This window comes from Leguminivora glycinivorella, chromosome 4, assembly GCF_023078275.1.
Source record: "Leguminivora glycinivorella isolate SPB_JAAS2020 chromosome 4, LegGlyc_1.1, whole genome shotgun sequence".
NCBI lineage: Eukaryota > Metazoa > Arthropoda > Insecta > Lepidoptera > Tortricidae > Leguminivora > Leguminivora glycinivorella.
Window position 1 is genome coordinate 743,536 of NC_062974.1, and position 27,499 is coordinate 771,034.

Below are 27,499 nucleotides of genomic sequence, written 5' to 3' on the forward strand. Positions count from 1 at the left end.
TTTTTGCCATACTAAATTGAACCTTATCACCTGCGCATAAAGGCGTTCTTGACAGACTAGCAAAAGTGTGTCCAAATGAGAGGGTCAAAGTTGGGGCTGGTGTCCCTCTCGCACGTGTGACCAGTGTTAAAAAATTACTATAGTAGTAGTATTTTTATCTGTATGATAACTAAGTTTATAAACTTCTTAAATTATTTTCGTATTATATCGAGGCAAGGGTATTAATACCTTGTAACGAATTGGTAAGTCATTATTATGAAGCCATAAAACCAAACAATTGCGCAATTATTAAAAACCTTTAATTGGGTATTAGTAGATTTGGTAGTAACTTTGAATATTGACTGGTATCCCCAAATGATGACAGTGATGACGTCATTCAAATGATTTTGATAGTGGTAATAAGTGCGAGAGGGACACCAGCCCCAACTTTAACCTCTCATGTGGACACACTTTTTGGCCTAACAACTCATTCTGGTTTAATTATAATTCTGTGGAATGGATAGAACACTAGCGCCACGTGTTTGGAAATGCGTTACGCGCAACGACTTGAAGTTGCATCAGACAATTGTGACAACATAGAGAAATAAAACCATAAACATGTAGAATTGTTGCCATTGTAAGAAACGATCCTATTATTTTGGTAATGTTTTAGGTACATTTCTTGATTTCCAAATGATAAAACGTGATAAAGAACTTTAAGAGACTAATATTATTTACATTCTTGTTAAGTGTAAGTATGGTATTAACAGTTAATGATTGCCATAAGAGTCGTTTTGGAACGGTACACATTAACACTTCGTTTAGTTTGTTTATGGTTGGAGCGGTTTGACAGATGTTATGTCAGATCAGATGTTCAATTTTGATTTCGATTTTAGGGATTGAAAATTTTATAACTTAAAAATGTTCACCAGGAATTGTTTTAAATTTACCAGTGTCTCCTCGAGAGCACTTTTATTTAGAAAGTATTTGCTTCACGAAAAACGTTTGCCCTCACAATGTTCTTGCCAATGCAACTTTAGCAAAGCAAGGTTATGTTTTCATTATATTTTTTATAATTAACAGATATTAAACTAAGTTTGTTGCTAATTTTTGACGTAATTTACAGGTCTAATGATACTACAGTAATAGCTAAAGTTGTCAACACTGCGAAAGATGTAGGGGCTGGCACTGGAGACAAAGTAAATTCTGTATCATCACAAATATTGGGGTCTTCTGATGAGTTCCTGGAGAAAATGATAGCTGGGCTGTCTTCGGACATTCATCAGAAGAACAGAGTGTATAAAAATGATTTAGTGAGAGTGATTGGGAAGGTGAAAGAGTTTAATTTCTCGAGTAAAAGGCAGGGGCTTTTACTTCTGCAGTGTTGTACTGAGTTGCTGCCTGATGAGACGGCCGCGACTAGGTTAGCACTAGCGGAGGAGATCTGGGCAACAATCAAGTAAGAACTGCTTCCTATTATGATGTACTTTCTGGTCTGGATTTTAGGACTGTAAAAATTGCATTGCATGAAAAAATCCTTAAAGCTTTTTAGATAGTTCATATTTATTGAATGTTTACTTACTTCTTGAGATCTTTATACTTACAAATAATAATAACTAAAATGACAAAAGGTTACCGTATAACCTTGTACTGTCCTATGTGATATAAAAAGGACATATTCAATTTTTTGGTACTTATAAATTTAAAGCCTGGATAGACAAAAAATACCTATTTTTATGTTTTACCTATATTGTGATACAAAGTATGATTATATTGATTTAAACTAACACGATCTTCACTCATATTATTAAATTATAATGGGGCTTTGTAAGTTTTACGCAATTAAGTCCCATTTAAATTTAATAATAAAAGTATGATTATACTGATTACATGATTTATTCAATAATTTGGTTCAAATTTCAATGGCTCAAACTGTATATGGTGGGCAGGACGAGGATAAAATCATCAAAATTATGTGGAAGCATCATTTGTGCAACAAGATAGTAAAATACATCTCTATATTCTCATATACTATTTATTGCAGTGTTACTAATATCTTATTAAGTATCAGAATCAAAATAACTTGTACTAATTGAACTGACTTCTAAACTAACACTGTACCAGATTTAAAATTATCACTAAAATTTTCAGACCACACACCAAATTCTTGGTGGATCACTACAATGAACTGCTCCGTGTATACATAGCCAACAGCAAGAGCGTCCAAGCAAGCACCTTCATCGGCTCCATGGCCCCGGTGATACCGAATAATACCACCTATGATTTAATACTGAAAGCACTTGGAGAGGTAAAATTGATTATTTTTCATTTAAGTTTAGTTCAATGATTTACAAACATTTTTACAAATATGGGGATAAAAGCAATCAATACAACTCACTGCCAGCAATACCATGCAAAGTTTGTTTTGCTAATGGGGATAATAGGGATTTATGTGGGAATCCGAGGCCTACACCCTGAAAGGGGTTCATAACTAAAGAAAAACAAGAAGGAAATTTAAAGGGAAAAAAATAGTTTATGAATAAAAAGGGCTTTAATAATAATTAATAATGTGGGAATCCATAAAGTTCAATTTCACCTAAATAACTACAATTGCCTGCTATTTGAGTATGACTAAATTTCGTTACCATCTGATGTTCAAAAGGTTAAAAAGAATGTTGTTCATAAAGTCATCGAAGCTAGTCGGCTAGTCAGCCAAAACATAATTTTCAACTAAATTCACATTTTGAATGTCTATTTTGGTCCTTCAAACGCGCTTTTCAAGATTTTTTACAAGTTCAAAGGTCCATGACAATATTTATATACATTTTCCAAAATTGCCACCCAAGCGCCGACTAGTCGGTAGTCGGCCTAGTCAGCCAAATCAATAGTCGGTACATCCCTAGTAACTACCCTTTGCACGCATTTATTTAAATTCTATTGTGTATTTATAATTTCAGGTGGGAGACATTAACCAAGCCACTGAAGTGTTAGCAAACATGAAGAGCCAAGGCTTGCCGGCCACGGAGAGTGTTTTCAACTCCCTTATATTGTGCCAGGGGAAAGCTGAGTAAGTTTATTATTTATAATAAGCGAAAGAACAGTAAATTGGAATACTTAAGCCAAAAGTTAAACAATTGTCACTGTTATATTTAACGACCGGTCTGGCGCAGTCGGTAGTGACCCTGCCTGCTGCGCCGCGGTCCCGAGTTCGAATCCCGGTAAGGGCATTTATTTGTGATATGAGCACAGATATTTGTTCCTGAGTCATGGATGTTTTCTATGTATATATAAGTATTTATATATATTATATATATATATATCGTTGTCATAACACAAGCCTTCTTGAGCTTACCGTGGGGCTCAGTCAATCTGTGTAAGAATGTCCTATAATATTTATTATTATTTATTTTATGTTGTCGTTATAAGCACACTTTATTAAATATCTGGTATGGGAGTTTTTTTTTGTGTTGCGGGTTTTTTTTTATTTAAATTTTGTATCATGGTTATGTTTTATGGTCGGATAGTTTCCGAGATAGAAGTGAAAAAGCGAAAAATTTACCTACAAATTGTCTGTCTCTCAGTTCATAGGCTAAGGCTGGAGAATTTTGATATACATACATACATACATACAATCACGCCTGTATCCCATAAAGGGGTAGGCAGAACACATGAAACTACTAAAGCTTCAGTGCCACTCTTGGCAAATAAGGGGTTGAAAGAAAACGAAACTGTGACATTGCAGTGACAGGTTGCCAGCCTCTCGCCTACGCCACAATTTAACCCATATCCCATAGTCGCCTTCTCCCACGGCACAGTATAATAAAGAGTACTATCGTACAGTATGGCCACTCACGCTCCCCGCTAAAAGTGCCGCCCACCCCCTCTCGGTTACCTCACAGTTACCGTCTGTCAAAAACGCGAACAGTCGACCTGTCATATGTCACTGTGGCCCGCCGAGTTTCTTGCCGGTCCCATAGTGGATACCCTCCTCCAACTGAGGGGGGACTGAAATCTTCTCGAGGCTGAGGCGTAGGGTTAGAGCCGGCGTAGTTTTATTTGACGTTCATAAGCGCATTGTAATATGCCTACTTGGAAAATAAATATTTCATTTCATTTCATTTCATTTCATTTCATTTCATTTCATTTCATTTCATTTCATTTCACTCATACAAGCATAGTACGCGTTCACCTACACGAGCTTAGACTGTGTGCTAGGAACGCGCCTCTTTCATATATTTGATCGCTAGTGTCCGAGGTGTGCCCACGGGAAGAAAGGGGGTGGTGAAATTCTTAACCCGTCACCACACAGGCACAGAATTTTGATATGTTCACCTCAAAACTGGTTAAAACAATTTTATAGTATCAAAAATGCGTTCTAAAGATTTCTCTGTATTTATGTGGTCTAAAGATTTCGATTATGCTGTAATTTCCTCTATAGATGTATATAATATACTTTTTTTACAGCATGCATTGATCTAACATTGTCATATTCATATTACTTAGTATTGTATTACTTATCTACAGAAACTACGAAAACGTAAAAGAAATCCTAACAATGATGAAGTCCCTCAAATTCGAGCACACAGTCGACACCCACACATCCATAGCTCGAGCGCTAGCGTTCAACAAGAACGGAGAGCTGCTACTGAAGGAGATGGAGGTGGCTCAGCAGAACGGGCAGCAGTTTGAGGAGACCCATATCATGGAGATTGTGAAGACCTTGGCGAATGGGAAGATGATAAATATATATAATTTAATGTATGATATAAATTGGTCAACGAAACATGGCCGCCGCAACATGGCGCTTCGGCATGAGTTTATATTGATACATTTTTTAAAAAGTAAGCGTGTTTAAACAAAAATGCAGTAAACCTACGTATGAAAAGTCATCGAAGGTATGAAATATTTTTCATTGCGATTTTTTGACAGACCCCGACGCAAAAACGACGGGGTGTCATAAGTTTGACATGTCCGTCTGTCTGTGGCATCGTAGCTCCCGAACGGATGAACCGATTTTGATTAAGTTTTTTTTTGTTTGAAATCTGAATTAGTTGAAAGCTCAGTTAGTCGGGAGTGTCCTTAGCCATGTTTCATGAAAATCGGTCTACTATGTCGCGGTCGGGGGTTGTTACAAAATTTTAATTTTGTGGTTAGGTTAGTTCCAAATGTAAAATGCTAAAGTTTCTTTAAAAAAGCGAATTGATTGTAATTTTTGAACTAAAATATAAACTACTAGCTTTTTCCCGCGGCTTCGCTCGCGTTAAATCCAAATATTCGGCATGCTCCATACAAAATTCCACCCCCCATTTTAGCGAAGTGGGGTGTTAGAAAGAGACAAAAAAAGCCTATGTCACTCTCCATCCCTTCAACTATCTCCACTTAAAAAATCACGTCAATCGTTAACACTTACCAAAAATCACGTCGTAGAATCCGTCATGGGCGTATGTCGAAAATGTTTTGTCGTTTCGAAAGTGTTAAAGAAGGACAAACAAACACACATACACTTTCCCATTTATAATATTAGTATGGATTTTTGGGTTGATTCTAAATTTGGTACCTTATTCAAGTGACCCCGATATACGCGAAATTCGGTTTACGCGATTTACCTTGGAACGCATCTCTCGCGTAGCGGGGTATTTACATTTTTTTGTATTTGCAGGTTCTCCGCTACCTACCAGAAGCAACTTTAAAGACTCCATCAATATCCCCATACATGCAAAGCGTCTGCACGATGCTAGTATACCAGAACCATCCTCTAGCAGCTTTAGACATTTACAAATGTCTTCCGCTACCGTCCTTTGGACCGAAGGATGACCAAGGATTGCACGGACGGAGTTTGGTTAGAGACTGTGTTAAAGCTGGTATTGTAAGTACTTTGATATACCTACTCATAGGCAAAGAGAGTCGAGTATTATAGAAAGTTACTGTCAATAAAATAAAAAATAAAAATAATAAAAAAGTGAAATGTGTAATCACAGTGCATACAGAGTCATCTCTCGACACAAGCTTAAAACTTTTGAACTTCAGTTTTGATAATTTGGTCCATATTCTTAGCTTGATATATATGTGTTAAAATGTCAAATATTAATATTAGCGCCATCTAGCTGAGCGTCCCCCAAAAGTGTATCGCCATCTAGTTTACCGTACCTTTTTTCTGTATGGTTTTGAGGTACGTTTTTTTCTTAGACTTTAGCTGTCTATACGGATTTACATATGTATTTGTCACAGGGAAAGTTAGCAGTAAGTGTCTAAGTCGACGTTGAATTCTATAATATCCACCTAGTACCGACCATAGAAGTAGGATGACAAAGAAGAACTGCCAAATATCGAAAGTGAGACCAAAATGAACAATTTCAAGTGTCACCACGACAATCAAATTTAGAAATGGTATATGAAAACGTGAATAATTTGCTTATCTAACTGTTTGATCGGAACAGAAATTGCCCACTGTACAGACTTTTCTCATTTCTTCAAACTGTGTGAAGAAGTCGACTGGCGGCAGCCTATACCGTGCAGTCCACATGGCCTATGACCGCGTTCAATGGAGACACGCTACTTGTGGTCGCGATCCTCAGCATTAAGGGAACGAGGAAGGAGAAGTAGGGAAAAATCCTAATAATCCTTTAAACTTAAATTGGCTGCTAGTGGCCGATGTCGAGGTACAAAATGGTCACGCTTTTTTATTTGTAGTCTGCCTCTTTTGCACTCATGGGATGTTTATATACGTGACAGCTTCTCTTTCGAACACTTCAGCAGCCTTTAAGCGTAAGCGAAATGATAGGTCTGTGATACCTAGTATACTTACACATTAATTTTAAAACTGATAAGGGGTGGCAGGGCATTGCCTGACGCCGCGTCGGCGCGACGTCAACGCAGCGTCTTTTTCCATACAGTTGGCTCGACGCTACGCTCGCGAGACGCTAGATTTTACTGTGGATATTGACAACTAGGGAACCTCAGTTTGATGAAATAAATTATAAACATTTTACTACACGAAAGAAAAAACGACAGGGCCCACTGGTGGCCGAGCCGGGAATCGAACCCGGGTCTTCAGCTTACGCGGCTAATCACTGAAATAAGTGTTGCATTGAACCATCTAAGCCCTTAGAGAACAGATTTATCATTGAACCATCGGGAACAGCAACGTGTGAAATAAATAAAAATGTTGTTTTCCAGCCATCAGCAGTATTAAGCATAGTGACGGAACAGCTGATGTCGTCCGGACAAAATCCTATAGCCATACAAAATGCTGCAGAATGCGCTCTTCAGCAAGGCAAGGTATATAGCTTTAACGTTTTGTTACTGTTCACTTTGTGTTTTTTTTTGGTATTGTAACTATTGCAAGTCACTTTGTGGGAAAGTAACAGGGTTCAAAAGGACAATTATCACGATAATCATGAAATTATCGTCGATAATAAAAGGAGGATAATTATCAATTGATAATAACAGAATGGAGATGGAGGAGTTGGCTTAAATGACAAAAAATATTTTTTTTTAACAAGTAAGTTTCCTACTAAATCTACTGATAATTATCGGATAATTATCGTAATTATCGAAGCGTAACAAGTTATCTATTACAAGCGGTAGATAATTTACAAGTTGTAAATTGTTATGACCCTGGTAGCCAAAGGTATTCTTAGCTGGGAAAACAAAAACGTGTTGACTTTTTGGTATCATTATAAACTTCCCGAGAAGTGCTTGATAGACTTTGCAAGTCTGGAACAAAAGATAACACACACTTTTTTATATTGAAAAGACAGTTTGATCACCCCATCTAACCAACAAACTTTATTTTTTTGTATGTAATCCAGTTCTACCATAAATCTTTAAGTATTCTAATCCCCAGGCTGTGCTGGCCCTGGATCTGTTCGACCGCATGAAGAAGCATGGATTGCCGCTACGACCACACTACTTCTGGCCGATATTGCTCCGTACATCTAAGAACACGGGCGAAAAAGGTACGTTTTCAAAAACAGATCTAGACTTGTAATTTTGTTTTGTAAAAACTATAATTAAATTAAATTAACTTACATTTTTTACACTTACATTTGTATTGTAAAAACTGTAATGAAATGAAAGAAGGTGCCGCATTTCGATAATGAAAATGCTTTTTCAAATGTATTACTAAACTGGCTCAATTTTTTTTTAAATGTTTAGTGTGTCCAGATGAAAAGTCCTTATTTATTGATACGTGGGTGTCGTAAAAAGCGACTGTGGGATAAAATTGTAGATACCCACAGTTTCGTTTTCTGTCATATTTTCGGATATGTGCTCTGCCTACGCCTTCATGGGATTTTCTATAATAAACCTGTTTACTTAAATATCACATAATTTCTGTAACATCATCTCCATAATATTTTTAATGTCAAATAATTTCAGGCATAATGAATACCTTATCAAAAATGGTTGAAATGGACGTGAAACCCGACTACGAGACAATTTCAACCTACACTCTACCCTACGTCAGTTTCACCTCCGCTCAGAATCTGATGAAAAAGTTCCAAGACGCTGGAGTATCAGTTACTACTGTGCTGACTCCTATGATGGAGCATCTGTTGAATACGGGGCAAGTCAGAGCTGCTAGCGAGATATGTAAGTGATTTTAAGACTTCAACCCTATGTAGAATCGCATTTCAACCCCACGTAGAATCTCATCTCAACTCCACTCAGAACAGCTGCAATTTCATGAACTAGGCAAGTGAGATAGTTCATAAGGTGTTTTAAGATTTCAACCCTACGGCGGCGGCGGCGGCGGGCGGGCGGGTGGTCTAGTGGTAAAGATGTTAGCCGCGTAAGCTGGGTTCGATTCCCGGCTCGGCCACCAGTGGGCCTTGTCGTTTTTTCTTTCGTGTATGATATCTATTTCAATTTATAATTTCAACCCTAGTTATAATAAGTGTTTTGAATGATTCACGGTTATTTTCATTAGACTTATATTGAACGGGATATAGACCGTGATTACCTTTTTGATTTTTGTCAGCTCCCGATATTTCGACAGTTGCTGCATCATGATCACGATCAAAAAGGTAATTACGGTCTAAAATGTATCAAAATTTATTTAATAATTACTCATTTAATGAGACTTTTTCACCTGTCGTCATTATGTTGTTTGCAAGATTCTCCGCTCAAAATCTGATGTAAAAGTTTCAAAGTGGTAGGGTTTCAACCACAACAGTATTAATTCCAACGATGGGATATTTCTTAAATACAAATCAAGTTGCCTAGCCATGCCTAAATGGCTAGCAAGATATGTTAGTGAATTTGAGTTTTCAACCCCAGTCAAAACCCCATTTCAACCCCACCCTAACCTCATTCAAACAATCCTTAACACTTTAATCCACAACACATTTTCCAGGCGAACTCTTCAAAGGCAAAGTGGACATGGACAAGATCATCAAACCCCTCATAAAGGGTTACCACATGAGCTTGGATCTAAAGTCCTGTCTCCACATTCTAGAGGACGGTGTACAAAACGCCTTGGATAAGAGTAAGGACTGGACGGGACGATTTTTGTGCACTTTTATGAAGAAGAAAAACGAGTTTAGTGATGCTTTCACTTTTGTTAAGGTTCGTTTTTTTTAATTAACTAGGGGTATTGTATGTAAAGTCTAGATAAAGGATGATTGTCAAAGGCGCTTTTTTCATGTGTGTAGTGACAGTTCAGTATTATAATATAAAAAAATAGTTCTACTGAATAAAATTCCTGATATAACTTAAATATTTCATACTTATTACTCTTATAAGCGTTATAAGGTTTGAAAATGCACTTTCGAACGTGGTCGGGTGGCCGAGCGGCCTAGGCATTTGTCGCGAATGCATGCTGGTTCGATTTCAGTCTTTGATAGGTCTAAGCCTCAGTCTCTGAAGTCTTGGTTAATTTATCCTTCTTGTTTGACATTTATTTATGTGTATATTAAAAGTTATGATTTATATATTCATGGTGTATTTTATGGTATTTCTAGTAACAAAACAGAAACAGGATCTAAAAGTAAGCTAAGACCCTTTGAAAGAGCCTTTTGATATAATTATTTATTTTATTTTTAGGAATTAAGAAAACTCCACTAAGGATATCCACTTCAGCTGCCGACTACTGTCTTACACACATACCTGAATCTGTTAAAGAAGAGACAGCCAGCCAGTTTCGAGAAGCGATTATAGCGATCACGGATGAGAGAATGATCGATGAAGGGGAACTATTTGCTCACCAGTTACCACATCCGGTAAGTTACCTTACCTTATTAAGTACACACACACACACACACACACACACGCACGCACACATACCTGAATCTGTTAAAGAGGAGACAGCCAGCCAGTTTAGAGAAGCGATTATAGCGATCACGGATGAGAGAATGATCGATGAAGGGGAACTATTTGCTCACCAGTTACCACATCCGGTAAGTTACCTTATTACACACACACACACACACATATCTGAATCCTGTTAAAGAGGAGACAGCCAGCCAGTATAGAGATGCGATTATAGCGATCACGGATGAGAGAATGATCGATGAAGGGGAACTATTTGCTCACCAGTTACCACATCCAGTAAGTTACCCTATTACACAGACTAAACAGATTTTTTTAAATTGAAAACATAATACAGCATTACAGTTGAAACCAAAGCACTGTACATCCATACTATAATATTATAAATGGGAAAGTGTGTGGTGTGTGTCTGTTTGTTTGTCCGTCTTTCACGGCAATACGGAGCGACGAATTGACGTGATTTTTTAAGTGGAGATAGATGAAGGGATGGAGAGTGACATCAGGCTACTTTTTCTCTTTCTAACGCGAGTGGACAAAAGCTAGTTTTAAACTAATTAAAAAAAAGTTATGGCCAAAAAACAGTTTTCACACAAATAACACAATGAGCCTTGAAGTCATTGTGGGGTACTATTTTGCTTAAAGACGATGCCATTTTAGTGCTAAGATTTGTTTGACTCTATACAAGGTGCTCGCGAGGAACCCATATAACTTGAACCACGCGTTTCTGAGGCCAAAAGAAAGAAAAAATGTTATATGAATTTTAAAATTTTTCGCAAAAAAATATTTTTTTTTTTTACTTTTTGGGACGTATTTTCACATAATAAATATTTTTTATCCATAAAGTTGGCAATTAAAATGAGTTCCTTCATTTATTTTTCCTAAAAACCAAATTATTTGGAAGTTTTTCTTGTCACATTTTGACATCTATCAATGACTACTGTGAGACTATGCTCCACAATTGCGCATCAGCGCCGTTAAGAAACCTTTTCTGTTGAGTAACAATACGGAAATGTTTTTTTTAAATTGGCAATAACTCTGAAACTAGACGAAATCTAGAAAAGTTTATATGACATTTTAGTCTTAAAATGTGACCAAGAATATGCCGTTAAAGTTATATTGGTTCCTCGCGAGCACCTTGTATAAGTATATGCTAGAAACAAATGTTTTTTTTTTCATCATTTTAACTTATTTTATTTCAGAAACACATGGACGAGGAAGCTCTAAAAGCTCACCTCAACGAGTTAGAAGCTAAAGGCATGAACACACGAGGCGTGTTACGGCGGTTATTACAACAGTATTGTAAAGAAGGCAACTTGAGCGCAGCTAGGGAGATTATAGATAAATGCCAGAAAGAGGGGGTAAGTTCCTTACTTAGAATTATATTGACCGGAATATAGAACGTGATTACCTTTTTGATTTGTGTCCAGGCAGGCAAGTATGGTCGAGCGATAAATGATAAAACATCTGGCCGTCCCCATCGCACTTGCAAATAGTGCGATAGGGACGGCCCGATGTTTTATCGTTTATCGCGCGACCATGATTGCCCTGCAACTCGGACACTGGCGATCAAATATATGAAAGAGGCGCGTTCCTAGCACACTGTCTAAGCTCGTGTAGGTGAACGCGTACTATACTTGTATGAGTGAGATGTGACAGGTCGACTGTTCGCGTTTTTGACAGGCGATAACTGTGAGGTAACCGAATACGGGTGGGCGGTACTTTCAGCGGGATAGTACTCTTTATTATACTATGCTGAAGATGGCGGGTGGATGTCAAAGTTGCGTAGACAGCGCGCGATCTACCCTCCTTCGCGCGCGTCGGCTGCGTTCGCTTTCAGCGTTACCACGGCTCGCATTCACACTCGTTGGTCTGTCCAAACTAATAACGTGTTAAACGTCCCATATAAAATCCCTATAGAGTAATTAAGCACACCATAATTTCTAGATCCTATGGAATTGCCTAATGCAATAATTATGGCATATAGGGAAGCTAATCACCTTTCAGTGGCAACGCGCAAAAATCCATAAAGAAACGGGCTAATTTACGACGGAACTAATTTCGATTCGAAAAAAAATCAAAATCGAAAATGACTAATTTGGTTCTAATACCGATATGAATGATGTTAGGACCGTGCTGATTATTTCATACGATAGTATATTGGTAGTTCTATAAGTTCTCTTAAAAGTGTTTTTTGATAATCGATACCGTTCTCAGGATATTTTGAGTTTTAGTCAATTTTCGGGTACATTTGCCCTAAATTTCAAAAAATAATCTCGTAAACTAGTCATATTTGACATTCGGGAGTTTTAGTCGTAGCATTGTTTTGGTCTAGGCTACCGGTTTTTACTATAAACAGACCATGGTCAAAAATGAAGTCTGATCCCACACTGTGCAGTGCTTTGGTTTACCTGTCATGCTATGTTAATTATTATGAATAAATAATAATAAAATATTACATTACATCAGAGGCCGGGAAAATGAGGATTTCCGGCCAAGTGGGTATATACGGCCGAAAAAAGGGATACGAGGCCGGGAATCCGTTTTCACGCCCCTTACTTATTCCTCTATGGGCCACTCGCTTTCTTCAGTTTTCCGTGATCATGATACATGTATATAAATTTTACCCTATGTTACCATTTCCAGATATTCCTTTCAGCTGGTATGAAAGCCAGCATATTCGACCTTCACGTCAAATCCGGCGAGTTAGAACTAGCCGAGCTAGCTTTAGCTGACCTTAACAAGTCGTCCCCCAACTTCACCTTGGACGAGTTCAAGGTCATCGACTTTGCGACCATGTGGGTCTGTAGAAAACAGGTCGAAAAGGCTTTTAATGTTATAGAGGAACAGAGTAAGAAGAGGTACGGAAACGGTTGTTTATTAACAACTGTTTTTTTTTTTAGTTTCACTAGATATTTGTACAACTGTCATATGGTGTTACTCACCGTTTGGATATATAATAATTATCAAAACATTTATTCGCAAATGATGATAATGATTCGATGTAGGATACATAGATGTAGTAAATAAATAGCGAAGATGTCAGACGAACGCATGAACTCGAGACCTGCTCGACGCGACTGCGTCCAACGCACTGCCAGCCGACTAACGCCATGCTAGGACCTGTCGTCAGATGGCATCTTAACAGGTAAGTCAATCACTAACTATGAGAACAGTGTAAAAATAATACCTTTTCAAAAGATAGTCCTTATGTAGTACTTGAAGATGTCAAACGCATGCTAGACCTGCTATCGCGACTGCGGTACTGCCAGCCGACTAACGCCATGCTAGGACCTGTTGTCAGGTGGCATCTTAACAGGTAAGTTGATGAATACAAGTGTCAGGAAGATTAAAAAATAGTATGACGATATAACGCCAAGGTTAGCTGGAAGAGATCCCTAATCTCTTCTTCTTAGTCGTATACTCTTGTCAGAGTAGTCGTGGTCATCCCTAATAAGCTCGCCTTTGTATCTCTATTCCTACAAAGCGACACAGGTCAAGGCTAAAACGAATAGAAAATACACTATTTGAGTTTTTGTGGCGAAATGCGCGCCATCTCGTGTGGAGTAGTTGTGTTGTTAAGGCTGAGAATTCTTTCGCTCGATGTTGTATATTAAACTGGCGACACATTGTACGGTTGCCCAGATATTTGTATATAAACTGTTGTACACAATAAAGTACTACTACTACTACTACAATTACTACTAAACATGTAGAATCGGGTAATTTACGTTAAATTGTCGAAGATCGCTCGACATGTTTCACTCCGTAACGAGGAGCATTTTTATTGAACTCGCGCGATAACGATGGTATCCCGAAGCAACGCCGACACCGATGCGAATTTTTACTTTAGTGTCAAATTTTGGTAACAATTTTATTATATTATACATCTTATGTAACATAATAATATATCCACTTTGGTCGTATTTTAGTTTAGTTTATCGCAACTCGTTTCGAGCTTCCTTTTTTCCGCACTTGTATCATAATATACTGTCTGCGCGTATAGACATACGTTGGGGCCGATGGCCAGGATTTGCGCTGATGTGGATGGCAGGTTGATGAAATGACGAAGGCAGCGGGTTCTTCATATTAATTGATTTAATCCGGGATTTTTTACATATTTTTTACTTAATTAAAATTTACATGAAATGAGGAAAGTAGAAGTTAGGTATATGCTACGTGGTAGCAAAGGTGAGAAAGCGAAAGTGAATGTCATCGCCGATCTTCATTGGGGCTCGAAGAGATGACGAGCCGCGACACCATTGGTTGGCGATGACGACATATCGCGTACATGCATGTCATTGGCGGACGGTGAGATGGCGCGATGATGATGCATGTGACGTACTGTGACGTAGGTTGACTCGTGGTAGGGCAGCGCAGCCGGGGATGTGGTCACGCGCCACCGACAGTTGATATGCGTTTTAGGTATGGCCGTAACATATGCTATTATGACATAAAAAAAAAAATTGGGGACATCTTACACAGCAAATAAAATTAAATATAAGCAAAGCTTGTAATATGGGTGCTAAGCGACGATATACATACTTAAATAGATAAATACATACTTATATACATAGAAAACATCCATGACTCAGGAACAAATATCTGTGCTCATCACACAAATAGATGCCCTTTCCGGGATTCGAACCCAGGACCGCGGCACAGCAGGCAGGGTCACTACTGACTGAGCCAGACCGGTGAGTCAAACACAAACACCAACATCACTCATATTTTCTTTTTTTTTTTCTTTACAGAGACGATCTCCGCGAAGCCGTCGCTGAATTCAGCAACCTCGCCCAAAAGTATAACAAGACCCCACTAAACACGAACTTCTATGCAAAATATTAGAATCTATAAGCGATGGTAGCGAAGACAGATTCCTATTTAACGCGAACAGTGGGGGCTGGGCGAACAAACTCGCTCATACTGTACTTAATATCAACAAGAGGATCCATGGAGCTAGCGACGTCCAGGTAAATAATACCAAAGAGGATCGAGTATTATAGAGAGTTACTGTCGAAGTAAAATGTGTAATCACAGTGCACAGACTGCCACATGCTCGGTCACATGGGTCGGTAGTGACCCTGCCTGCTACGCCGCGGTCCCGGGTTAAAACTTTTGCACCTCAGTTTTGACAATTTGGCCCGTATTGTTAGCTTGATTTGTGTTAAAATGTCAAATATTAATATTAGCGCCATCTAGCTGACTGCTGAGCGTACCCCAAAGGTGTAATGCCATCTAGGTCACCATACCTTTTTCTGTATGGTACTGAGGTACGTTTTTTTCTTAGACTTTATCTGTCTATACGGAGTTATATATGTCTTTGATATCAATAAGAGGAATCATGGAGCTAGCGATGTCCAGGTAAATAATACTTAAGGTAGACTTGGCTCACGAGATAACCGCCATGTGGGATGTTCATTCTATCACCGTCCCGATAGTCGTTTCAGCGAACGGTCTCATAGCGAAGAGTCTCGACCAACATCTTGAGAGACTCGCTAGGTGGCTGGATTAAGGGCCAGATGCGGAAGGGATAGACAGCGCGGATAGCCCGGTTAAAAAAAACGAATCAATATGTCTTCGTGAATAGCATGCACAGAGCTCATGTCTTTCTCGTTACAACTTTAATTAAACCGCTTGGTTACATTCTTTTTACCCCCGACGCAAAAACTACGGGGTGTTATAAGTTTTACGTGTATGTCTGTGGCATCGTAGCTCCCGAAGGGATGAACCGATTTAGATTTAGTTTTTATTTTTTTGCGCCACCTAATAAAATTTAAATACTATCATAACTCCACTGATGATGCCTACATTTTTTTTTTTTCAAAATGTGTATGTATTGTGATATTGAAAAAGCATGTCATTTGTTCTTATAAAAAAAACACGCAAAAATATTTGGCGAAAATATGATTTTGGCCACTTCCAGGCTGCGAAACAGCGCCATCTAGTTTTAAGCATAAAAGGCCCATACATTTCAGGGGTACGCTTTTTTTATGGACTTTGTCTGTCTGTTCCCTCGTCCTTGGTTATAGGATTTTTTATTTAAACAACCATTACTATTTTTCTTTCAGCTAACTCTAATCGCAGCCCTAGCCGAAGTGAACTACAAAAACCCTCCGCAAAATGTTCCTCGATCCCAACGTAAAGTTCCACCCAGACGCTCTCCTCCGCCGCTGCGAGCGATTTGCCGACGAGAAGAAACCGCACGCCTTACATACTATAGCCGAATGTGCGAAGGATACAAGGAGAATCGACTTGGATGAAGTTTATGAGCTGATTTTGAGCGTTCATCGTAAGTATTTTGTTCTTTTTGCAAAGAAAATCTAGGTTCAAAGACAATTATGACTGTTTTTCTATCCCCTAACGGAGTGGCAGCTTACGTTCACTATGACAAAGAAGGTCAGTTTCATCCTAAAGCTCTTCTACGTCGCTGCGAAGGATTTGCAGATGAGAAGAAACCGCACGCGTTACATACTATAGCTGAATGTGCGAAGGATACAAGGAGAATTGACTTGGATGAAGTTTATGAGCTGATTTTGAGCGTCCATCGTAAGTATTTCCCTAGGTTTTACGAAGAGAAATCTTGGCTTATGGCAGTTTGTCTATCTCCCAACGGAGTGGCAGCTTACGTACACTATGACAAAGCAAGTAAGTTTTCTCCTAACGCTCTTTTATGCCGGTGTGAACGATTCGCTGATGAAAATACATACCCACATACATACCGGTCAAAATCATAACCCTCCTTTTGCGTTTCCGTAGTCGGGTAAAAAAAACCACACGCCTTACATATTATAGCTGAATACGCGAAGGATACAAGAAGAATTGACTTTGACGAAGTTTACGAGCTGATTTTGAGCGTTCATCGTAAGTATTTTGTTCTTTTTGCAAGGAAAATCTAGGTTCAAAGACTATTGTGGCTGTTTTTCTATCCCCCAACAGAGCGGCAGCTGACGTCTACATGACGTTCACAAAGAAGATAATTTTCATTCCGACGCTTTTCTACGTCGCTGCGAGGGATTCACTCATGTCATGAGAAAACATATGCGTACACGCTATGCCTGATTGTTTTGTACCCGCACAACTTTACCGCGTATTCCTGATCCCATTATAGACTAAAATGTCATATAAACCTTTTTCTTTTGGCCTCAGAAACGGTTAAAATTACTCGATATTCTCATGAGCACCGTTTAGAATATAATAAAATTCAGACATATAAACTTCTTTCAGAACGTCAAGACGACTGGCGTTCAGCGCTAGCCCTATGGGAGAAAATGCAAGAATCCGACGTGAGACCATCACAGAAGTTTATTAGAAGTCTCTATGCTCTACTCAAAGCTAACAAAGTCAATGTACCGGATCAATTATCAATGTTACTTGATAGACAAGAAGCTAGTCAGTAGAATTTGAGTTTAACTTCGCCGCCATTGACATGATTCACAGAATTATAGTACACAGAAGGATCACTCCTTTTATGTTCACAAAATGCCGTCTTATTCTTAGCCACATTAACAAAGGTCGCAGGCAGCCGACATTGAGTTGAACGCGCTTCAGAACACTCCACCACACATAGATGGCGCCACTAAAAAAAAATGTTTTAGCTTTCGATTATACTTGTAGATGGCGATAAGTGTCACTTTTGACATAGATTTACGGCTCGGCATTGACACTAAAATGCCTATCTACAAATAATCGGTGGCAACAAGGCATTTTTTTGTGAAAAGCGCCATCTATGTGTGGTGGCAATGTAAGATTGCTTTTTATTTAGGCAGGTCGTTTTAATGTATTCAATCCCATATGATCTTGTTATATTTAATTTATGGTTTAACTTCGCCGCCATTGACATGATATCACAGATTTCACAGAATAGTACACAGAAGGATCACTCCTTTGATGTTCACAAAATGCCGTCTTATTCTTAGCCACATTAACAAAGGTCGCAGGCAGCCGACATTGAGTTGTATTACGCCGCGAAGATCGTCACCACTGAATGGGCCGCGAGTACAGATGTAATGCGAAAAGATTTGCCTTCATATTGTTACAGAAACGTACGAACGTGTCATGCTATTTCAGTCAGTCTCAGTACAAGATGTACTTACGTTGACTGAACCAGCATGACAAATACGATCGTTTCCGGGAATCTACGAAGGAAACCCTTTTCGCACTTTCTACATCTGTACGCGGCCGCTGGCATGTACTTGGCGGTGAAAAGGTTAATGACGAAATTAAAGAGTATGGAGTATATAAAAAACATTGATAATACATGTGCTTGCTAGTTTTTGAGTTTTACAATTATTAAGTTGTGAATTGCAGTGTCTAATTGTCTATGTAATGACAAATTTTTATACGTCGGGTGAAGTAAGCGCGACGTTTATTTTATACATAGTGATTCGCCAGTGACATCGGGTGATGTATACGCGAGTTCAGACTGTGATATGGCAACAACATAGTGACATCGGGTGCGCGGATGTTATGTCAGGCGAAATCGGCCGGATAAATAATATCGCCAGATAAATTTGTTAGCTGTCATTGTCATTTATACGTGTGATGAAAAGGATAGTGATAATTTTATAATAGTGTAGATATATTTATCTAAGTTCAGACTGTGATATAAAATATGACTTATTTAAATAAAAATGAAACTATGTAATAATGTATTGTCATTTAATCACCCTTATAATTAAATATTGTTATTGTAAGTAGTTAAAACTACAAAAATGTACAGTAAGCATGAATAGTTGCAGATAAAACGTGAGCGAGTTATAGTTCGTAGCCGAGCGATAGACCGCTCACTCTCATTCTCGACATGATCAAGACAATTCGTCGCTCCATTTTGCCGTCAAAGACGGACAAACAAACAGACACAAACACCCCGTTTATAATATTAGTATGGACACACCTCGAACACTGGTGACCAATATATGAAAGAGGCGCTTCTAAGCTCATGTAGGTGAACGCGTACAATGCTTGTATGAGTGAGATATGACAGGTCAGGTGTTTGCGGTTTTGACAGGCAGTAAATGTGTGGTAACCGAGAGGGGGTGGGCGGCACTTTCAGCGGGGAGCGGGAGTGGCCATACTGTACGATAGTACTCTTTATTATACTGTGGTATGGATTGGTCGGTCAAAACTAATAAGATTTCCCAGAGTTCAAATCCTCAATGATCTTCCTATTCAACTCGGCCAGTTCATCCAAAGCCTTCTTCTTTATAGGCTCATAGTCTCCCTTCATCGTTATAGAAGCAATGTCTTCTTCTAGAACAGTCTTCCGGTCTTCTAGTTGAGCTAGTTGGTCTTCTAGCTTGTTCAGTTTGGCGTACATTTCGTTGCCGTCGAGGCTTTGCTGTAAATTAGTAATAAAATAGTTGAATTAATCAGTAGGTACTGTAGTTCCAGTAACAAGAAATGCATTTTATTTGTAAACTTTCATTAGCCATCACTTTAAGCGAATTTGACTTTAATGAAAATGTCATGGTTTTTGAGACATCATCATCCTCCTTGCGCTATCCCGGTATTTGCCACGGCTCAGCCTGGGGTCTGCTTTGACAACAAATCCCGAGATTTGGCGTAGGCACAAGTTTTTCGAAAGCGATTGCCGTCGCTTTCAACCCGAAGGGTAAACAAGACTTTATTGGAATTAGTCCGGTTTCCTCACGATGTTTTCCTTCACCGAAAACCGACTGGCAAATATCAAATGACATTTCGCACATAAATTCCGAAAAACTCATTGGTGCGAGCCGGGGTTCGAACCCGCTCTGGAACGAAAGTCTCACATTAAAACAACATAAAATTGCAAAACAATAAAACAACATAAAATATAAACAACAACAAAATGACATAATAAATTGGTCATGAGTGCAATCGACTTTTTTTGAACCAACCTGCAATTTCTTCAGTTTACTAGCAGCCTCCGTCACCGCGCTTTCAGTCGGCGCTAACTTCTCCTTCAACACCTGTATTTCAGTCTCCAGCGCTTTCTTTTGTTCCTCGCCTTCGTCCCGAAGCCTCTCCAAGTCTGATAAGGTGACGAGTTCTTCCTGCATGGCTTGAGTTTTCTCTGGTAAGGTTTGAAGCTCGGTGGCTAGGCGTTCACGGGTGGATTCAGCCTGTTTGAAAAAGTTTTTTGATAAATTGTCAGTTGAGTTTAGTCTACAATACTTCCAGTCGAGGAGGAAGGTGTGCCCGTCAAGGTATGGTGCGCCAAGCGCGGATGGCCTTCGAGCGTTCGTGGGCGGCTGCCGCCGATGTAGTTGTGGATAATAAGAAAGCTGTTCCCATAACCACTCCATAAAGGCGGCGAGGCGGCATGGGGGTTTTTAGATTGTATACCGTGGGCCTCATTAGCCTAGACGGGAGTTCCACATAACCACTCGGGTCACCTGTCGCACCCGGGTGGTATGCGGAATGCATTTTCCCCCCCAAGAAAAAAAAATGGTCTTACTACTTCCAAGTTTCACTACTAGTAAAAAGAGTTTAAGTAAAGTGAATTAAGCCTAAAAACAGCTGTTGGTAAACTACTTGAAAATTCATTCAGCCAGTACAATGCATGTGTTTTTATTGATTTCCGTTAACTTTACCTTTTTCAAATTAGTCTGGAACCTCTCATAGTCCTTCATCAAAGTCTCCATCGATCTCTTCCCCTCATCATACGCCGAGGTATACCCCTCCTTCTGCTTCAAAGAGTCCAGCTCACTCAGATCCAGGTCAATATTAGAACTGCTATGTTCTAGGGCGAAAACAATATCTTTTTCCAACTGTTCGATGCGGTCTTGTTCTTTTTTGAGGTTTTCTTCGTAGGTAGACATGAAATTGTCCATGGTTTCCTCTCGTTTTTTGAGTTCTCTGTATTTTTGATGACGCTCAGAGTTACCTTCCTCTAAGTCCTGTAAAATAATCGTTTTTTTTTGTTAATTATCCTTAAATCTGGAATATGACATTTAAATAATTTAAAATAAGATTATGCTGTCTAAGGGTAGAAATTTTTGGGCGCAAGGAAGGGAGGTAGCACCTATTATTTAGCGAGCGTGAACTGTCAATTTTATGTTTATTGATATTAATCAGGACTTGTCATACCTGTTCCGGGACTTCCGGTTCGAACGCCATCTTAGCGGTATCGTGTCGTGAATAATTTCTTTTTCTGTTGTTCATTAATGTTGTTTAAAGTGTAATATCGATAGCTTATTAAACAGTAAACTAATGTTCTAGTGAGAAGCTGATAAAGAATTAATCTCGAAACGCGTATAGCCACTTTTTTGTCAACGACCGGTAGTCCACGTGGTCTTGTAAAATCTAGTTATCAATTTACAAGTGCTAATTCACCGTACACTGTCATACTTACCGTGACACTGGCGAAATAGTCCCAATGGACTGAAGCCATTTAATTTTAAAAACTGAATACCTGTTCCGCCTCCTCGATCAGTTCTTGAACCTTTCGTATCTGTTCTTTCAGGCTAGCAGCGTTGCTGTCAAGAGACTGGATCGATGCGTTATCTTCTCTCACCTAGAACATTTATCAAGCTAGTTATTGATTTCAAGCCTCAGAAATTGAAGGTTCAGTTGGCTCATTCAATATTTGGAAAGAATGAGACGAGACTCGTACATAGAAGAGAGGTTGACGTAATTATAAAATGTAGGTGAAATAATGACAATCAGAAAATTACTTATCAGCAAGTAGGTATACCTATATGTTTTTGTTAAAATATTCTTACCTGTTGCAAAAGTTTTTCTCTTTCCTCTTGTGGGTCCAAGCGATTGTTCATCTCATTCTTTAGATTGTCTCGCTTCTCTTCTGCAGTTGCTAAACGTCGATACAGCTCAAGCAAATGTAGTTTTATCTGAAAACGGAATATCTGTTAGATACTTTAAGACAATACTTTAATGAACATGAACAAAAATTGACGATTAAGTACCTATACGTGCCTTTTGTTAACACAATAAAATAATTAGAAAGAATCATATCACGCAAGATTTATTTTTGTTTCAAGGTCATACGATTAATGAGGAATTCCTATAAATTATGGTTTCTTTAGTGTATCACTTAATAATACTTAGTTACAAGTTTCAGGAGGATGAAGTCAAAGTTGGGCGCTGGTGGCCTAGCGGTAAGAGCGTGCGACTTTCGATCCGGAGGTCGCGGGTTCGAACCCGGCTCTTACCAATGAATTTTTCTGAACATAAGTTCGCATAAGTGCGAAATGCCATTTGACATTTGCCAGTCGCTTTTCGGTGAAGGAAAACATCGTGAGGAAACCGGACTAATTCCAATAAGGTCTAGTTACCCTTCCAGTTGGAAGGTCAGATGGCATTCGCTTTCGTAAAAACTAGTGCCTACGCCAAATCTTGGGGTTAGTTGTCAAAGCGGATCCATGCTCCCATGAGCCGTGGTAAATGCCGGGATAACGCAAGGAGGATGATGATGAAGTCAAAGGCATACTGAAATGAGTAAAAGCAGGTTGTAGACCTACCTGTGATCCCGAAATCTCCTTGCTAAACTGATCCTTTTCTTTAGTCAACAGATCAATCTGAGTCCTGGACTGTTCTACTTCTTCTCTCAAACCTGCAGCTGTGGTTTCCAGCTCATTGTACTGACCCTTCTGTTCGGGGGTCATTTCTGATAGTAATTTTGATATAGTTGATTGCTCCTGTAATCAAAAACGATTATTGATATCTGCTCATGACATGATCAAATAAGGTTAGGTACCTTCTTGAAGTGTTGAGAGGTCAACAATACATAACATAATATTATAAATGGGAATGTGTGTGTCTGTTTGTTTATCCGTCTTTCACGGCAAAACGGAGCGACGAGATGACGTGGAGATAGTTGAGGAGATGGAGATGACATAGGCTACTTTTCATCTCTTTCTAACGCGAGCGAAGCCGCGGGAAAAAGCTATTGAAGTATAAGTTTGTAAATAATTGAGAGATTTACCATGGAACGTCCGAAACTAGAACATGTTTCTTATGTTTCCTATACCAAGTGTAACTCCCGTTAATGTCTACATTCTGACAACGTATACTTTTATCATTATCTTAGCAGTAAGAAGGGACATAATCCCCTTAAGTTCCATGCGAGTCCTTGACGTACCACTTAGTATGAATACTTAGCGTGTGAAAACTCAAACAGCTAAAGGACACCTGCGAGGAATTTGCCCACATTCACCTTTTCCAACTGCAGCTGATTCTCCTTCCTCCATTTCTTAAGAAACACCTTCTCCACGTCTTCTTACTTCTTATTGCTGAGACTTCTTATTCTATTGTCTTTTTTAAATCCTAACCTACAACATTCGCTTACCTTTTCCGTCTGTTCCCTCGACTACCTCCGGTTTCTTTGCCCTCAGTTTGTTCAAGAAGACCTATTCCACCTCCTCTAGCAGCTTCATATTGCTGATCTGAATTCTTATTCCATCGTCTTATAATTTTTATGGTAAACTTGACCAACACAAATGCACCTAGTAACCTTCTCCATCTGTTCCTCAACTGCTTCAGCCGGTTCTTCGTCTTCTGTTTCTCCAAGAAGACCTGTTTTTTCGTCTTCTGTTTCTCCGAGAAGACCTGTCCATCTTCTCTTGCAGCTTCTTATTGCTAAGATCTTATTTTTATGACAAACTTGGCCAACAAAATTTACTAACCTTCTCCATCTGTTCCTTTAACTGCCGCAGATGCTTCTTCTTCCTCTGTTTCTCCAAGAACACCTGTTACACCTCCTCTCGCACCTTCTTATTGCTGATCTCTTATTCCACTGTCTTTTTTTATAAACTTGCCCTACAACATTGGTTTACCTTCTCCATCTGTTCCCTCAGCTGCCGCAGCTGATTCTCCTTCCTCTGTTTCTCAAGAAACACCTGTTCCACCTCCTCTTGCAGTTTCTTATTGCTAAGTTCTAGCTCCCTGGTCTGTTCTTCCACGGAATGCTTTGAAGCTTCACCATTGGCTATACGGATGGCTGTGTTGTAGTCTGAGAGACGTCCTTGGAGATCTGAAAATAGTTCAAATTAAAGTCATAAAGTAAGTTTCATAAAGTAGCTAAATGGGTAAGGAGGTATACATTGTCCTCACAGAAGTTTTTTGCCTATAGTTCCGAGGAAAACACTTTTATAACACTCATCCACTTAGGGACTGGTTCTGAAACTGTAAACATCACTATCTCAGCCTCTATTTCCTTCACTTTGACAATTGACTTGCATCAGCTCTTCCCAATAACGTCATTGATGATGACAGAAAAATCTGTAGCAAAGTAAATGTCTTACCAGTTAGTTCCTGTGCCAAATCCTTCACCCGCTTCTCATAATGCTTCTTCGCTGACTTCTCCCTCTCGCCAGCGTCAGCTTGCTCGCTCAGTCTCGCTATCTCAGCCTTCATCTCCCTCACTTTGACTTGCATCAGCTCTTCCCAATAACGCTTGTCTTGGAGTTGACGGGTTCGGAAGCCACGGGCCGTGCCAGTGCGGAGACCAGAGATGCCTTGCTGGGTTATTGGCCGGTCGATCTTGGAAACGAATAAAATAAAACTATTGTTTATTTATGACCAAGATAGTTAGCTGCCTGTTCATAGTATCATGAGTGTATTTTTAGTGCGAATTCTTAATTATTATTTGCGTTTTTTTTAAAGCACCTATTCGTTTCGTTACGGCCGCACCATTGAACAATAAGAAAAACATTGCGTTCCTTTTTTGACAGGCACTTTTACACAATGCAACGTGGAAAATCAAAAGGGCCTATTTGGGGAGACCGAATGGACGCCGTCCTGCTGGTCACCCAAAATATCGTTGGGCGGATAAAATGGAGGTAGACCTCAGCGTAGGCGAAAGCTGGCGAAAAAGTGGCGTGCTCTTGTGGAGCTGTTGAGGCCAAAACTCATTTGGGGTTATCGCGCCAGCCAGCCAGCTAAGTAAGTAAGTAAGTAACGTGCGAGTAGCGTAAAATTATATCAAAAAGTGAAATAACTACTAAAGCTGTTACCATAGAAAAGCCAGTCATGGCGGTCGATTGTCTAGCAGCTGTCGGCGGGGCTGGGCCGAGACCAGCTGTTGACAGCCGTGAGGCGGTACCGCCGCGGTATGCTGAAGCGGGCCGCATACTGCCGCTTCTATTAACCAAAATAAAAGTTTCTTTAAAATTTTTTTTAAATATAAAAGTAATAGATTCTTATTTAGTAAACATTTTTTTTCTTTAATTCTTCTAAAACAAACCTACAATATGTAATACAAAACAAAACGAAACCATATGAAAGACCCACACTAAGCTTATATGAACCACTATGCTTGTATGAGTAAAATATGACAGGTCGAGTGTTCGCGTTTTTCGAGAGGGGGTCTTTCAGCGGGGAGCGGGAGTACATACAATCTTATTATAATGATGCCTGACACAGCAGAATTACTATTGCTATATTCTCTAAACCCCCTTCTGGACCATATTGTATATCAGTACTGAAACTTAATTTATTATAATCCACAGGCTACAATTATCGCCTATAAAAATAAACCTAAATTCGCAGATAACCAAACAATGAATACATAAACTTCTCACCTTGATACATCAGAATTACTATTGCCATACTCTCTAAAACCCATTCTGGACACTAAATAATTTTATAATATCTCAATTGTATTAACACCGGTAACCGGTAACTATCAATCATCAATTTTAATCCATAGCCTAAAATGAACACTACAAAAACCAACTTAAATTCGCAGATAACCAAAACATCAATACTCAAACTTCTCACCTGGACAATGGACACCGCAGAATTTACTATAGCTATACTCTTTAAACCCCTTTCTGAACACTATTTTATCATTATTATATGTATTGTTTGTACTGAAACTTCATCTATTAATCCACAGCCTACAATTAACACCTATAAAATTAAACCTTAATACGCAGATTACCAAACGATCAATACATAAACTTCTTACCTGGACACAGCAGAATTACTATTACTATATTCTCGAAATCCCCTTCTGGACACCGGTCGTTCTCTCCGCACCGCGCTGTCCACTCCACTACTGTCAGAAAAATCCATATTGACCAAAACTATTAGCCAGCACTGTTTTTTTACGGTAATGTCTTGTGGCACGCGCAATGACTGTGTTGTTTATACGTTGCCATGGTTACGGTTAATGACGTGGTGAAATGGAGTTTGTTTGGTAGACACTATGGTTACTTATCAATGGTTAAAATAGGCTAGTCCTTGGCTAGTCATAATTTTTTCCCCTCACTAGCTCGGAAACACGTGTTTTGTCCTTTAATACCAGCGGGTAAAAACGTATTTTATCCACTAGTGGGTAAAGTAATTTGACCTTGAATAAAGTCAAATTAACTGCTTTAAAATTGATAAAAGTAGGTGAATCTAGTAATAAAGATGATTTACCACCTGTGGAAATAACTATTTTCTAAACAGTGAGCAAACCATAGGAGCAAACGTCTCATATATATTATACTACTCTTTGAGCAAACGTGTGTGTAGAACATATAACAGGAAATTAAGGGTATTTTCGGAAATCAAAGGAATGGTGATAAAATGGAAGTATGCTTAGTTTCTTATAAATTCGGTAGGCGCACTACTGATAACCGCCCTCATTTTGTTTACTTTTCTATGCAAAATCTTCTATATACACGGTGCGCGAACTTTTAAATTAAGTAAAATTAATATTAATTAATTAAAATTAATATTAATTAACTATACAGAAAAAAAATTACTATTGACATTGAATGATTTAGATTTTAGACTATTATAATTTATTATTTTTTTGTGAATGCATTTTATTTTATTCTGACATGTAAAATTCAATGCACATTTTAGTAGTAGTAAACTCTTTTTATACAATTAATAACAAAAAACACAGTAATTACAGTACAAAGGCGAACTTATCCCTTTGAAAGAACAGTTTAGAATAGAATAGAAAGGCGAACTTATCCCTTTGAGAATATGGATTTCTTCCAGTTAACCTTTGTTCTGTGGAGCCAGCGAGGAGTGCGGGACGGCATATTGCGCGACTTAAAATACAATTGGGTGATACATACATACGTATATTATAAATAGGGATTATATTAATTTATAAATTTAAATTATACGATAAATTGATGAATTTACGATAGCTAATAAAATATGATTCAATGATCCTAAAGATTTTTATTATTTTGCGTTATCTCTAAAAAACTTTTTTCAAAATAGGATACGATAAATTGATGAATTTAGCTAATAAAATATGTGTAGAGGTCTTGATTAATAAGGTAATTACACAACGCTCGACTGTCCT

The 27,499-nt window shown here is 38.7% G+C and overlaps 2 protein-coding genes across 2 annotated transcripts; one reads left to right on the forward strand and one right to left on the reverse strand.

Moving 5' to 3' along the window:
* The first annotated feature begins 822 nt into the window (after positions 1-822).
* LOC125225141 (leucine-rich PPR motif-containing protein, mitochondrial-like) lies at positions 823-18,543 on the forward strand. The gene is given in 22 exon segments (XM_048128714.1): positions 823-1,028; positions 1,106-1,438; positions 2,131-2,287; positions 2,937-3,046; positions 4,504-4,737; positions 5,134-5,146; positions 5,639-5,845; positions 7,156-7,257; positions 7,826-7,937; positions 8,359-8,571; positions 9,335-9,550; positions 10,024-10,199; positions 11,448-11,606; positions 12,892-13,147; positions 13,311-13,329; positions 13,451-13,564; positions 15,000-15,061; positions 15,064-15,218; positions 16,317-16,354; positions 16,356-16,537; positions 17,473-17,759; positions 18,179-18,543. Coding segments are annotated over 21 exon segments (3,159 nt in total). The 5' UTR covers positions 823-900; the 3' UTR covers positions 17,646-17,759; positions 18,179-18,543.
* A 367-nt stretch (positions 18,544-18,910) lies between these two features.
* LOC125225718 (intraflagellar transport protein 74 homolog) lies at positions 18,911-26,283 on the reverse strand. Its single transcript, XM_048129553.1, has 10 exons — positions 26,156-26,283; positions 25,200-25,326; positions 24,489-24,726; positions 24,021-24,217; positions 22,707-22,883; positions 21,951-22,076; positions 21,641-21,742; positions 20,820-21,125; positions 20,124-20,348; positions 18,911-19,585 (listed from the first exon to the last, which is right to left on the reverse strand). Exons 1-10 carry the CDS (start codon positions 26,260-26,262, stop codon positions 19,373-19,375), a joined length of 1,818 nt encoding a protein of 605 aa, XP_047985510.1. The 5' UTR covers positions 26,263-26,283; the 3' UTR covers positions 18,911-19,372.
* Positions 26,284-27,499: the final 1,216 nt, after the last annotated feature.